The 14,631-nt window shown below is 46.2% G+C and overlaps 1 protein-coding gene across 2 annotated transcripts in view; it reads left to right on the forward strand.

Annotated features, from left to right (window-relative positions):
• The window catches only part of LOC147018837 (endothelin-converting enzyme 1-like), a 102,323-nt gene that overhangs the window by 1,175 nt on the left and 86,517 nt on the right, over nt 1-14,631 (forward strand). For both annotated transcript variants that reach the window (XM_085898909.1, XM_085898908.1), the window contains exon 2: nt 3,314-3,473. In XM_085898909.1, the coding sequence (XP_085755035.1) occupies nt 3,314-3,473 (160 nt within the window). The remainder of the gene's footprint in view (nt 1-3,313; nt 3,474-14,631) is intronic.

Genomic DNA, 14,631 nt, shown 5'->3' on the forward strand with positions numbered 1-14,631 from the left:
ATGGGGCCAAAATGGACATATCGCATGATATCTTAAAAAGTTGTGGATGGATTTGGAGGAAATTTGATACACAGGTTGGGTGTGTAACAAGGACGAATTGATTCGATTTTGGTGAAGATCCGGATCAGGATCTGTGTACCAGAATTATTTGTTTTTTTTTTTCAGTCATTCTTCACCATTGAGAGATGGGGCCAAAATGGACATATCGCATGATATCTTAAAAAGTTGTGGATGGATTTGGAGGAAATTTGATACACAGGTTGGGTGTGTAACAAGGACGAATTGATTCGATTTTGGTGAAGATCCGGATCAGGATCTGTGTACCAGAATTATTTGTTTTTTTTTCAGTCATTCTTCACCATTGAGAGATGGGGCCAAAATGGACATATCGCATGATATCTTAAAAAGTTGTGGATGGATTTGGAGGAAATTTGATACACAGGTTGGGTGTGTAACAAGGACGAATTGATTCGATTTTGGTGAAGATCCGGATCAGGATCTGTGTACCAGAATTATTTGTTTTTTTTTGTCATTCTTCACCAATGAGAGATGGGGCCAAAATGGACATATCGCATGATATCTTAAAAAGTTGTTCACGGATTTGGAGGAAATTTGATACACAGGTTGGGTGTGTAACAAGGACAAACTGTTTCGATTTTGGTGAAGATCCGGATCAGGATCTGTCTACCAGAATTTTTGTTTGTTTTTTTAAGTGATTCTTCACCATTGAGAGATGGGGCCAAAATGGACATATCGCATGATATCTCAAAAAGTTGTGGACGAGGTGTGACAAAACGAGGTGGATGAGTTGGTGAGGTGATGAGAACAATCCGATTCGAGTTTGTTTCAGGTCTGGATCCAGATCCAGCCTATCGGTGAATACAAAACGTCAACTATTCAGTGGGGCGGAGGTAAGCGCTCAACTGAGTGCTGCTCTAGTTAGTAAATAAAATACCTCGAGGAACAGGTAATTTATTTGTGAGTTTGAATGAATCCAAATGTTGTACATTTTTCACACCTTTGCTCATTCTATCCCGGTGTTCATACTGTCACAATACGTTTTAATTCCATAATCTTTTTTTTTTTTGATTGTAAAATTTATTTCATTGAAACTATCTTTTTTTTTCTAAAATTGTTTGTTCATCGCTGTGATGAAAATGCAACCTCGTCACTAAAATATTTATCACAACACCCTGAAACACTGGATGTAATATCCAACAATTACCGTACAAGGAAGTTTCGACGCAGGAGGCCAGATGGGTCATGGCCCTTCGATTCATCGTGCCTGTGCTACATCATTCAACACCATGTAAATTAAGTTTACTGCTTTATCTCGGAGGGTAATGGGGCTGAGGAGGGGAGGGGGGACAGGAGGAGTGAAGAGAAGAACATAGGGACATCAACTGAGTGATATTTAGGTGTCTTTGTGTACGTATATCCAGTAAATGGTTGGCAGGATAGCCAAGAGGTACACACACTCGCTTCTCAGCTGTATATCCTGAGTTTGAATCCCGACCCAGTTATAAACTGCCATGTATATCACAGGCAGGATCATTCATCAATGTATGTGCCATCCCTCGCATGGACTTTAAGCGGGTGTTCCGTCTGCCAGCATTTGATGGTGGACGTTAAAGATCCCATGGTGTCCTTCGCAAGGAGTAGGCGAGCTATCGCGGGCACCATGAGTAAATTATAAATTTCTGCCCGAACCAGCAGAGGACATTGCATTAGTGGCACAGCTGCGCCCTCAGCCAATGACGCTACCCCGCAGCCTTGTACTGCATACAAACGAAGAAGTTAGTGTATGTTAAAGACCCCATGGTATCCTCTGCGAAGAGCAGGCGAGCTATCACCGGTGCCCTAAACAAATCACAAGCCCCTGACTTAACTACCGCTGGGAAGGCACCCAGTATAACCCTTGGCAAGAAACTGCTTTGGCAATTTTCAATATGTAGCTGTGTATCGGATAGCATCACTTGGTGAAAGATTGCATTACAAGTTAAAATATAATATGCCACAGATGAAGGTGAGGGAATGAACCAGTCCATAAGGACAGGTTCTTTGCTCGTAATACATAAAGCCATGGAGCAAGAAAGGTAAACTTTTGTAAGTTAAGCTATAAGAAGAAAGTTTGAATCGTCAGGTTGCATTGTTGGGTTTACTGACTGCCTGGACACAGCTGAGGTTGTGGATCTACTGAGTAGACCCACGACCACTGTTGTGGACCCACCATTTGGAGAGGTTCATGGCTGAAAGGGTCGAAACATCTATGAAGAACAGAGCCCAAATTATGATCCAGAAAGTCGGAAAAGCTATCAATTGCTAATAGCAAATAAGATTCTTACTTGAGGTAAGGTCTAAGTCACATTTGCTCTACGGCGAGGGTACGGCGGCCGTACGCCCTCTGAATTGACAGGAACGTGCGGCGGCCGCAGAGTGCGCGAGCGATCGGAACCCAGGCTGGAGCACGATCCTGTGTGGACCTTTGGATTGGTGATTGTACCAGTTTACATACAATACTCCGCCAATGAAGGTCATTTACTCATCTTATTTTACCTTAAACATGGGGAATTTCAGTTGAAGGCATCTTGAAAGTGGGTTTTCTTGGGGTCCAGGAACAGATTAATTCACTCCATTATTTTTTATTGGTAAAATAGTTTGGGAATCGAACTTTTTGCAATCCGAACAGCCTCCTGGAACGAATTCAATTCGGATTCTGGGGGCACCACGTACTGGTATGTTCCGAACTGTTATATTTTATTTCAGTAAAAAAGAACTGGTATATATACCCATTCGTTACCGTCTGTCTAGCCGCACGTTCGCCTTAGGGCCCCCCTGCGGTCGCCTTGCAGGCACTTTGCATCTGCCTTGAAAATTCTATGGCCGCCGCAGGGATGCCCTAAGGTCACTGTGCAACATCAAATCAAACAACGTACGGCACCCCCACGTTTTCGGTCTCCACAATTTCTAAATACGCCGTGCGGCTCCCCGAAAAATAAAAACGTATGTGACTGCTACATTGTGTGACCGTGGAAATACTGTGGCTGCCGTATAATTGCGAGTGGCCATAGATTTTGGAGACCCCACGGCCGCCGTGGCAAATGTGACTTAGGCCTAAACAACGAAGTATTTTGAGTTTTGCAATTAAGATGAAGTTCAGTGTACGGTGTTTTATATGAATTCTGACTTATAACATTCTTTAAATGTTAATATGATGCTGAAGGAATAACCATTACTGTTCATTAAATTATTTGATTTGTGGGTAACAGGCTTCTGAAAAATGTGTGTGTTTGTGTGTGTGGTGTCTATACAGCTGGAGCATGACACAAAACAAGCAAATGAATTTGAAACTGACATGAGGACACCAAATGGCAGAGCTAAAATCAAGGCTGGAACAGCAGCTGTCGGTCTGCTGGCTCTCTGCGTTCTCATTGGAATAATATTTACTCAATTGTTGAAGCAGAAACCAACTCGTGAGTGCTTTTTATTTTCTACATTTCTCATTCCACTTCTTCACTGTTTCAAAATTTGTCAGGTTTTACCTGAAGAAGGAAGAGAGTGTTTCAGTTATTGAACAAAGGATCAATGGAACAACAAAATACTTCACTGAAAACTAACTTGTAGCAGCCTCTCGAGATGTAGTTGTTGACTAGCAGTGACGGACTGGGACTAAAAATCAGCCCAGGTGTTTGTACGCACACCAGCCCAAATTCAGACTGTAGGCAATTATTTATTTCATTACTTTTTCCAAACTTTTTTTTCAAGGCTAATTCAACATACATGTCTCAGCTATAAGTTGTTCACAACGCAATACCGAAATAAAAATGTTGAATTATTCCATCCATTGAGACCAGACTCTATGCAGAGTGTTGGTGCTGCCTAAGCAGTCTCCTTGGATATTGGGTACAATCCTGGACGGATCACCACTCCTACACAGGATACCAGCAAACTGGCACTCATTTTACTGACCTCAGAAGGATGACAGGCAGAGTCCACCCCACCAAGTGTTAATTCAACAGAAACGGGGTTTAGAACTTTGGAGCCTCAGATTCCAAGCCCACCACCCGAACCATTAAGCCAACACCAGGCATGTTGAATTATTGAACAGAGTTAACTTTGACTCATTGCAGAAAATTTTGAAATTTATTTTACCATAAACTCGGGACAGGCCCATCGCTAGGGGGGGGCATTTGGGTGCAATGCCCCCCCATGGCGCATCTGGTGCCCCCCCCAGTTGTACGCCACCCATTTATGCCCTGTTGCACCCTGTGAACAACTTGGTGTTTAAGGACGAGCACCCACTGTGAACTCCTTGCTGTTTAAGAGTTCACCTGTGTGAACTAAAACCCTTATTCCAGATGTTCAGTGTGGTGAATAATAAGGCCTTCTTGGATAAACTGTTCTTTAATAAAATCCTTCTTTGAATAACAGTCAAGAGATAAGTGTGCGCTTCCCAGCGCATCTCCAAAAGCAATTGGCAAGACAATACAGTCCAAGACCACAAGATAAAAGATAATAACACAAGCACCAACGCCAGCAGCCAAGACCTCGTGTCGAATGTCGATGTTGTGGGTGGTTATATATATATATATATATATATATATATATATATATATATATATATATATATATATATATATATATATATATATATATATATATATATCGTGGATCATTTAGTTTTAAGGAATAGCCAATCGGCGTCTTCGATATGGAGACCCTATTGAGCAGGTCACCTGATTGGTTGTAAGTTAGGTATAAATGTAATATAGTCATAATATGATAATATGATTAAGGAAAAGACATAAATTTACATTATTAAAGACGAAGTGCACCACGTGACCTTCACAACCCGTCAACCCTCCATCTTACAAAAGTAATTTTATAATAAAAATTAAAAATATGTGTGTTTGCAATCGTGCTTACATTTGAAATTATGCAGATAAAACCTGTTTTTGATGGATGGATCATTTAATAAATAAAACCGTCAACCGTGAAATCTCGCGAGTCGCGAGATTAGTGACGCGAGTCACGAGGGACGAATCACAGAGCACGAGCTTGCAGCGGGAGAAAAAGACGTGGATGATGGATATACGAAAATGGCTCAGAAAAGGAAAAAAATGCAAGCGACGAAAATGAAGAAGATGATGAAAGACATGTTGTTGGAGGAGGAGGAAAAGACGATCATGTCGATGAAATACCGACAGAAGCTGGCCAACCTGGCCAAGCCAGCAACGTCAGCCCTGCGGCTGGAGCCCCAGCGCAGACAGCCGAGTTTCCACGCTCGGCGGCGGCCTCGGGGTCGGGTGTGACTGTCAAGCTGCTTCCCGATGATCTTGGAAGTGAGAGACCGAATCAAATTGTTCTACAGCGGTACCCTGGCCATCTGTTACAGAACAAGAGTCGCTCGTTTGTGTCCTCGTGGTACCAGACTAATGAATGGCTGGAATACAGTGTGCAGACAGATGCAGCATTCTGCTATCCATGTAGGAAGTTTAACACCGCACGTGGCCCAGTGGACTCTACTTTCACAGTGCGAGGCTACCGGAATTGAAAACATGCCGTTGAGAAAGGCAGGGGGTTTCACAAACACGCAACTTCAAAGGAACATTTAACTTGTGTTTTGAGGTGGAAGGAGAATGAGAGGCGCATCGATTGTGGTAAGGAGATTTCCACACTCCTCAATGCTGACCAGCTAAATAGAAACCAGTACTATGTGTCTGCTCTTATAGATGTTGTGGGATTTCTCACCGAAAATCAGATACCTTTTAGAGGGAGCCTTGATAATTTTGAGGATATGTCAGACGGGCACAGTGGATTCTTCCTCTCGATTTTAAACTACACACTCAAAAAAAGACACCGAGCTCGCCGAAATAATAAAGCATATCCCACGAAACGCAAGCTATACTAGTCCGGAAATGCAGAATGAACTGATCTGCACATTGAGTAATGTTGTGACAGATGCAATCGTGGAAGAAGTAGGCACATCGTGGTTTACCATCAAGGTGGATGGGACGAGGGACCCCACTGAATGTGAGAACATATCAATCATCATTCGCTTTGTATCGGCATCAAATGAAGCAACAGAGCATCTACTCACAATAGCTGCAGCCGACGCTGGAGATGCAAAAACATTGACACACCTAATAATTGCAGAGCTGACAAATCAGGACTTGACACGTCAAAAATATTAAGTCAGGTGTACGACGGGGCTTCGGTAATGGCTGGGAAGCACGGTTGGGTGCAAAAGTTGTTGCAAGAGATATTGGAAAGAGAAATCCCCTATGTGCACTGCTTAAATCACCAACTCCATCTGGTAGTTGGCAGATAGTTGGCAACATCCACGCACTGGCAGCAGAGAAAGCTGTCACTGATTTCCTCGAGGTTTTTGTTGCCTGTACAAATTCTTCAGAAAGCCCACTGTTGCTGCACAGTATAAAGGTGAGCGGTTAAAACGACTTCTTGATCAAAGGTGGACGGGACATTTAGCCACCGTGTCTGTGATCATAGGATCTTTTAAGGATATCACATCCTTACTGTCGGAGATTGATGCAGAGCGCGCCTACGGTGCAGAGATGAGGATGGAGCCTATTGTGCTTTTGCGGGAAGTCTCTGGGCCTGCCTTCATGTTCACTGCTATCTTTGTACAAAAACTGCTGATGTTGTTAGATGGCCCTAACAGACTCTTGCAGGCAGAGGACATGGACTTGCTAACGGGGTTGGAACTGGTGGCGAGTGCTACAGAGTGCGTAAAGAAACTCCGCTCTGAGGATGAGTTCACTGATCTGTGGAACAAGGCCGACGATGCTCGCACTTCTACACCTGCACCACCAAAACGGAGACGCACAACGAATAAGAACTTGGAACAGTTTGTAGTTTTGGAGACTACAGGACAAAACAACGACAAGACGGAACTGCAGAGGGTTTTTTACAGCGCAATTGACACTGTGCTTGGAGAGATCGCTCAGCGCTTCAGTGAGCGCAACACACAGCTCGCCCGTTCACTCGCTGCCTTGAATCCTGAAAATGGCACGTTTTTGGATCCCCACTTGCTCCAGCACATTATGACATTAACAAAGTCAACCATCAGTGAAACAGAGTGTGTGGTTGCAAAGCAGTTTGTTCGCTCACAGACAGAAAAGCAGCCAAACGAGAGATGGACAACACAAAAACTCCTCTCAACATACCACAAAACGCTGGAAGCCATGCCAAGTGTAGTGACTGCTATGAGACTTGGACTAACATTTGGTGCGTCCACTGCCATGTGTGAAAACTCATTCTCAACGTTGAGGAATGTCTTCACTGACCATCGACGGTCCATGCGCCATGCACGCAAGACACAACTGGTACAGCTGGCCTTCGAGAGAGACCTCACACGTAAATGCCTGAATGAATGGAAGGTGACGGTCCTCAGAAGATTCCACACTGGGACACGTCGCCTGCAGCTCTTCTGACAGCGAGTACAGCGGTATAAAAACAATACGAGGAGTTCAGATTGTGTGCGTGACTGCTGGTGATGCGTATGTGGTTGTGGTTGCAGTGTGGTTGTGGTCAGCACCCGCCGTGGTCGGCTACTTTGTACTTCTGATGTTTAAGTTAAATGTTGTGTTTGGTGCTTTCCATATCCCATATCTAGTGCTTTGTGCATAACCTTACCTCTGTGTAATTGACTGCTTTAAATGCGGACCTTGTGGTATCTTCAGGCTGGTCGTATTTGCTGTTGATAGTTTAACGTGATGATCGCAGGTCATAGCCTACTATATCTTATTTCAAAGTGCACTGATTCTGGTGCCAACCTCCCCCGTTTAGTCATTGTATCTCTGGTATATTAATTTTCTAATGCCAATTCTTGACAACACCTTGTATAAGTGCACCTGAATTGGTGCCAATTGTCTAATCATTGAATATCTGCATTGTGAATGTGCCAGTTTGTTGCGGCTCTCCTGAATTCGAATAATTTTAGGCCAAAAACATCGGAACATATTAAATCTAGCTGAGATCAATTTGGTTCGTATGTGATGGCAACCTCAGTATAGATGTGTCAATGCTGCATGAATACAATAGTATATCGGGTTATCAAAAATATGAAATAAATAATTGTGCCCCCCCCCCATCCAGTTCATATGCCCCCCTTAATACTGAGCCCTGGCTACGGGCCTGACTCGGGACGTGACGTATTAGCAGGATTTGGCTGTGCGATCTTATTGGCCCAGATTTAGGCTGGTCCAAAAAACATATGGGTTGGTGAGTAAGGATCTTTGGAGCTGCCGAATATGGCAGTTAATGTCAAGTGAGAGTGCAAATAACCGATGAAGCGTACAAATTGGAGGCAAGAAAAATATTTTAATATGAGGAACGCATTGTGTAACACAGGTAACCAACCACAAATCCGAGATCCTAAAATCCGATTTCACCTGAAAACCACCAATTCGTCAAGCTAAAAACGATGGTTTTGAGATTAAAAAAACTAATCGTTCGTAACGTGGGGATACCGGGAGTCCCAGCGCTCAGACGGCACGATGCTCACAACTCCGATTGCTCGATCACTGTTAATTTCACCTTCATGGATAGAAAAACACTTAACAGTGTAAACGTCTTTGTTTTATTCTCAAAAACAGTCCAAAATCCTTTGATTCTTGGTCTTTTATCCTGAAAACTGGCAACCCTTTGATCCCAAGGTTCCCGGAATTGTGGTTGGTTACCTGTGTGTATGTATGTGTGTGTATGTATATATATCTATTATAATTCCAAGCTTGCACACTAAAAACTCGGCTCGCCGTCACACGATCCCCATGAAATTGCTGTGGCACTAAGTGGACATGCCGACAATGTTTGGGAAGTCTTGGCGTTCCATAGTACCACTTGCATTTTGCACAATGCGTATTTTTGTCATTCCCCATGTACAGTCTGTCGTCTGCTACCAGCGATATTGTACTGCTATCCTGTGCATGTGCACGGGTATCGCTAGTATATATACTGTTGTGGTTGACCAAATTCGCAAACCACCATTCAGGTCCCTTAGGTGAGGTATCTCCGCAAGTATATGTGTAGTTAGGCCCAAACCCGTTGTCTAGTGGGAATACATGTCATTCATGCGTGCTGCGACTCTTCAGGATAGCCGTTTTTCTTTTACTATCTTTATTTAGGACCAACCGCCATGATTACCACCGCCAACCGCGTCTCAACAGTCATCACAACATCAACCACCCACCACAACGCCGCTTCACCACAACAGCCACGACCTTACCCGTCACACCTCGCAACCGTCGCATCGCCACCGTTCTTGCGCCGCTTGTGGGTACCGGTGTTGGACTCGTGCAGGGCGCGCGCCGAACAGCGTGTACAAAACCATGGATTTTCCGCTCCAAAAACGGATCAAAAACGACACACGCCCACTTTTGTTCCGTCCAATCGGTGAGCGAGGGGCGATTTGGCCCCGCCTCCAGGGCGTTGGAGGGCGGTCGCTATATGCAAATTCATGGATCAAAATGCATTCACGCCCACTTTTTCTCGGGCCAATGGGGAGCGAGGTGAAAGGTCGAAGGCAGGGGGTCAAAGGCGAAGCCACGGGGCTTATATAAGCGGCTGCGTTCGTCAGAAAAGGGTTGTTGGTCGTCGTCGTCGTCGTGTGCGTTGGAGTCGGAGCGAAGAGGACGGAGCTGTGGAGAGGCGGCGAAGGCAGACGAGGGGGTGCTCGCGTCGTGCCGGGAGCTGCACACCAGGGAGGCCGACGGCACGACCTGGTCGAGGTGGAGACGCTCGTCGCGGGACTCGAGACAGAGTAAAAATCCTCCTTTCCCCGAGCATCAGCAACCCCCTCCTGTTTCCCCCCGCGCTGAGATAGTGCGACCAAGGGGGCCCCTTTTCCCACCCCCTACCAGACACTGTCCGCGAGGCCCGCGGAGTTGAGGCACCATCGCCGCTCCGCGTCTCATCACCAGACGGGTAGGCCCGACCCGGTCTCGGCCTCAGGCCCGCCTCATCCTTGAGGGTGTTCTTTTTCTTGGTTTTGGGTATGTGTTGTCGGCGCCGTCTGTGAAGTAGAATTGTATAAGTGTTGCCGTGTGCTCGGTAGTCGGTATTAGCTCTGCATTGTGTCTTCGCTTTTACATTTTCTTTTTGTGTAAAATTGCATTGTGTTTCTCTTCTTTTCTATGTGCTTTTGGTGGAATTGTATATGTGTGCTTTCCGTTCATCGCGAATAAATGTGCTTTATTATTGAACTGTTCTCCCGCTTCGCTTCGTCTTTTCCTCTACTGAATCCCCATCTTACTTCACGTAAAGGGTTGGTAGTGGGCTGAATACGCCCGATAATTAATCGAACCGTCGAGGCCGACGATAACACCGCTCGGTTATCCCGATAGTACGGAACGGGTCGCTTAAGTGGCCCGTGTCCGAAGTCGACCTGCGGCGAGGTTGCATCGCCCGGTCTACCCTCCATGTGGGTACTTAGGTAGGTCGAATTTGGCGAGCAACCCTATCCCACGCGGGGGCTGATTGGCTCGATCGCGGTGAGACCGAAAGGTCCACCCGTGACTGGTTCCCGGCGTTAGTCCGAGAGGGTCACGACTGGATTGTCCGTCCGGTGGGCGACGTGCCGCGATTCGAGTTACGTGGCCGTCAGCACGCCGGCGGGCGCGAATCCGTAACAATACATATATATTGTTACGAATTTGGAATTCAATTGCACACAACATACAGGTTCCCTTAGTCAGCTATGTCGATAAGTGCATGTTCCCGAGATAGCTCACCTTTCATTGTTTAAGTGTTCAGAGATCGATTAGACGTGCTGCAGATCGATTTAATAGTAAGGGAGCGAACAATGGAGACATCTCTCCCCCTCTTCTGCGAAGAGGAAGAACCACCCTGCCGTCCCGTGACTCATGATGTCAACAACTCCCTCCCACCCGTGGTTAAGCGGGGGGGGGTGGATCACGAGGGCATGAGTCACGCCGGGTGTGGGGGAGGGGTGCAAAGGATAAAGGGGAGATCCTTTGTTCGTGTGCGAGTCCCGTGGTGGGGCTGAGTTCGTGGGAGTCCTGTGACAAAGTTCGTGAAGAGTCCCGTTCTGAGTGCCGTGTGCAGAGTTCGTGTGCTGAGTCCCGTGGGAGGAGTATGCTTTTTTGCTTCGGAGAGAGCAGTCGTTCAGCAGGCCATCGGGTCCTGCTTGGCTTGCTTGGTGTGAGACCTTCGGAAGCTTTTTGCTTCGGCTGGCTCAGTGAGCTTCGGCTGCTGCTTTGTTTTGGAAGGAACTTGAGCCAGTTGTTCGGCTCGAGCTGCGAGTGGAGGCTTCTTCCTCTTCTTCCTCGCCTTCCTCTTCTTCTTGGTTCGTGGAGCTTTTTGTTCTCCATTTTGTTTCCTGGCTTGGTTCGACACATCGGCCTCTTCTTGGAGTTGGATCCTCGGGGAAGCGACGATCGACAGGAAGGATCGGTGCCTCATCTCACCGGCACATGTTGAGAAGCGCGGGAGGATTAGCGGGAGCTCGGGAAGGATCGCGGCGATTGGATCCAGCTCGCTCTCGCTGGAGCGCGGGTCCAGACAAGTTAAAGACCACACGAGGTGGAAAGGTTCGAGTCAAGCTCTGAGTTTCAGCTCACCTGTCCTCCGAGCTGGAGCTCGTGATTAAAGGCCTCAGCCACCGTTTCGTGTGTGTGTGTGTGTGTGTGTGTGTGTGTGTGTGTGCGTGCGTGCGTGCGTGCGTGCGTACGTGTGTCCGTGCGCCCATCTAATAAGTAGGAACTGCTGTTAAGTGTAAATGACTGTACATAATAAGTAGACGGTTGTCGTTCTTTTGTCGTGCTTTTGTTACTTGTATAATTGCATACGTGTTTTGCCTTATTTAATTGCATCCGTGTTTCATTATAATAAATGTCCTTGTGTGAATGTAAACCTGCTCGTTGCGTCCATTCCCTCATTGACTGAACATTTCGTGTGTTGGGAGTTAGAAAGCCATTGGTTTGCTGTAATAGGGGGACATTTGGACTGACGTTTCTCGGCGATTACGCCACTCGGAATCGCGCACGGACAAGCTCGCCTCGGCGGTTTGTTCCGTACGAGTTCCTTCGAGGGTTGAATACCCTGGTAGTTGGATCACATGGGTATTTAGGTAAATTGAAGATTGGCAATCGACCCTACCCCACGTGATCTGCCGATTGGCGTATTTCGGTTCTTGTACAAGGACCCATCGCTCGGAGTTATCCGGGCGGCGATCTATATTCCGGGCGATCGGTTGGGCCGACTCGACTTGCGCCTCCGTTCAGAGCGGTCTTGGCGGCCGACCCCCCGGCCAGTAACAATATTTATACATACATATATATATATATATATATATATATATATATATATATATATATACATACACACACACACATACAGTCATGCGCCGCTTAACGACGTTCCAGGCAACGACGGATCTGCGAGCTCTGGAAAAAAAAAATGAAAAAAAATGTAGCTGAAAAATTCCTATTGCCGAGTGATGTACCCGACGTAGCGCTGCCAGTCGTATGAAAATAGCACATACAATTATGTATGCTGTATAGTACATAATACCTCATCATGATAATAAACGACAGTACAGTGTGGCCCTGTTATAATGCGATGGTTGAGGTCCATAAAATGTCATCGCGAAAAAAACAGGTTCGTGCTAAATCGGGATTCAAGGAAATCGGCTTTCAAACTGAACCAATGTTTGCATGTTAAACTTCCAGCAAGTAAATTACCTTTGAATTGAAGAATTCCGCGAATAAATCGTTGTTACAGTCGAAATGAAAACACAAATATCTTTTTGGTGAAGCTTTTCATGTTGTTAAAACAATCGCACTGTTCCGAAAATATATATCACAATTGACAGGAGCTCGTTTCTTCATTTATAAATTATAACATCGATGCAATGATTACATATTTATAAAATCCAAACGCTAATTATTCACCTTTCTATAATCGATGTGAGAGGAGATTGTAAGCTCCTCTCACATCGATTATATCTGGTGTATGTTCCCCCTCCATCCCCTCCCTTACCTCAAATGGCCGCACTGCTGATTCCACACGTGATAAAGCTGAATGTCTAAACTCGGTGTTTGCAGCTAAATCTTGTGTCCCAAACCCATCACTATCTCTACCCACTTTACCCAGTCGCACCCAACTGTCCCTGGACTCTGTATCCTTTTCTCCTGACAAGGTGGAGAGCTTGCTTTCAAACCTCGAGTCAGATTCTGCAACCGGTCCAGACGGCATCAGCCCACGTGTCCTCAAAGCCTGCTCTTCTGCTCTTGCTCACCCTCTCTCTGTTCTATTCACCCTCTCATTTTCCCAAGGTCATCTGCCATCTGCTTGGAAATCTGCTAACATCACTGCCCTGCATAAAAAGGTGCAAAAACAGATCCCTGTAACTACAGACCAATCAGCCTTCTCCCAATCATCAGCAAGGTTATGGAATCCATCATCGCTTCAGACATGAAATCCTTCTCTTCTCCAATGGCTTGATTTCCAATCATCAATTTGGTTTCAGACCAGGTCACTCTACCCTGGATATGCTGCTACTGCTCTCCCATCAATGGATGGAGGTCCTCAATGCCAGACAGGAAATCCGAGCCGTATCCCTGGACATATCACGTGCTTTTGACACAGTCTGGCACCCTGCCCTACTCACCAAACTCTCTTCCCATGGTATTCAAGGCCATCTCCACTCATGGCTCGCAGACTTCCTCTCCAGTCGCAGTCAACGTGTGGCCCTAAATGGAGTTCTTTCATCCCCTCTTCCTGTGCAGGCTGGAGTTCCTCAAGGTAGCGTTCTGGGCCCTGTTCTTTTTCTGGTTTTCATCAATGATCTCTCGGACTCTCTGGAAAATCCTCTATTTCTCTTTGCCGATGACTCCACCCTCTGCCGTACCATCTGTCATCCCTCAGACCGGCAAGCAGCAGCTTCTTCGCTCACTGCAGATCTGGATAAAATCACAAACTGGTCCAACACGTGGAACATGTCTTTCAATCCACACAAATCTCACACTCTCACTATGTCTCTTCGAAAGGACCGTTTAGAAAACCCCCATCCACTTTCTCAACAATCCTCTGGAAGAAGTCTTTTCTTTCAAGCTTCTGGGTCTCACTATCTGCCATGACCTTTCCTGGGAAAGTCACATTTCCAACCTTGCCTCAAAAGCCAGTCGCCGACTGGGAATCCTCCGTCGTGCAAAGTCCTTCCTCGGCCCTCTTGAGCTCCTGACTACTTACAAAGCTTTTGTCCGTAGCCTGATGGAGTACTGCTCTCCCCTCTGGGCTGGTGCTCCTGCCTCCCACCTTTCTCGGCTTCACGCTGTCGAAACCAGGGCTTTTAAGATCATTGGCATCTCCCGCAATGAAGCTGAGTCTTTGGGCCTCTCACTCAATCACCGCAGGTTGGTCGGTGGTCTTTCTGTCTTCTACCGACTCCTCTCCAGCCTTGCCCCCCTGCTCTCTCTGCGATTTGTCCCAACCACATTTCCACAGGGCGCTCAAGGTCCGCCAACAACCCCCTTCTGGTAAAACTACCAAAATCACGAATCACTGCTCATCTTCACTCTTTCATTCCTCTTTTTTCCCGCCTTTGGAATAAACTTCCTCACTCTATTCTTTCCCATTCTTCCCTCCAGG

The sequence above is a fragment of the Eptatretus burgeri genome, chromosome 10 (genome assembly GCF_056783735.1).
Source record: "Eptatretus burgeri isolate ZD-2024b chromosome 10, Ebu_testis_v1, whole genome shotgun sequence".
NCBI classification, from domain to species: Eukaryota; Metazoa; Chordata; class Myxini; order Myxiniformes; family Myxinidae; genus Eptatretus; species Eptatretus burgeri.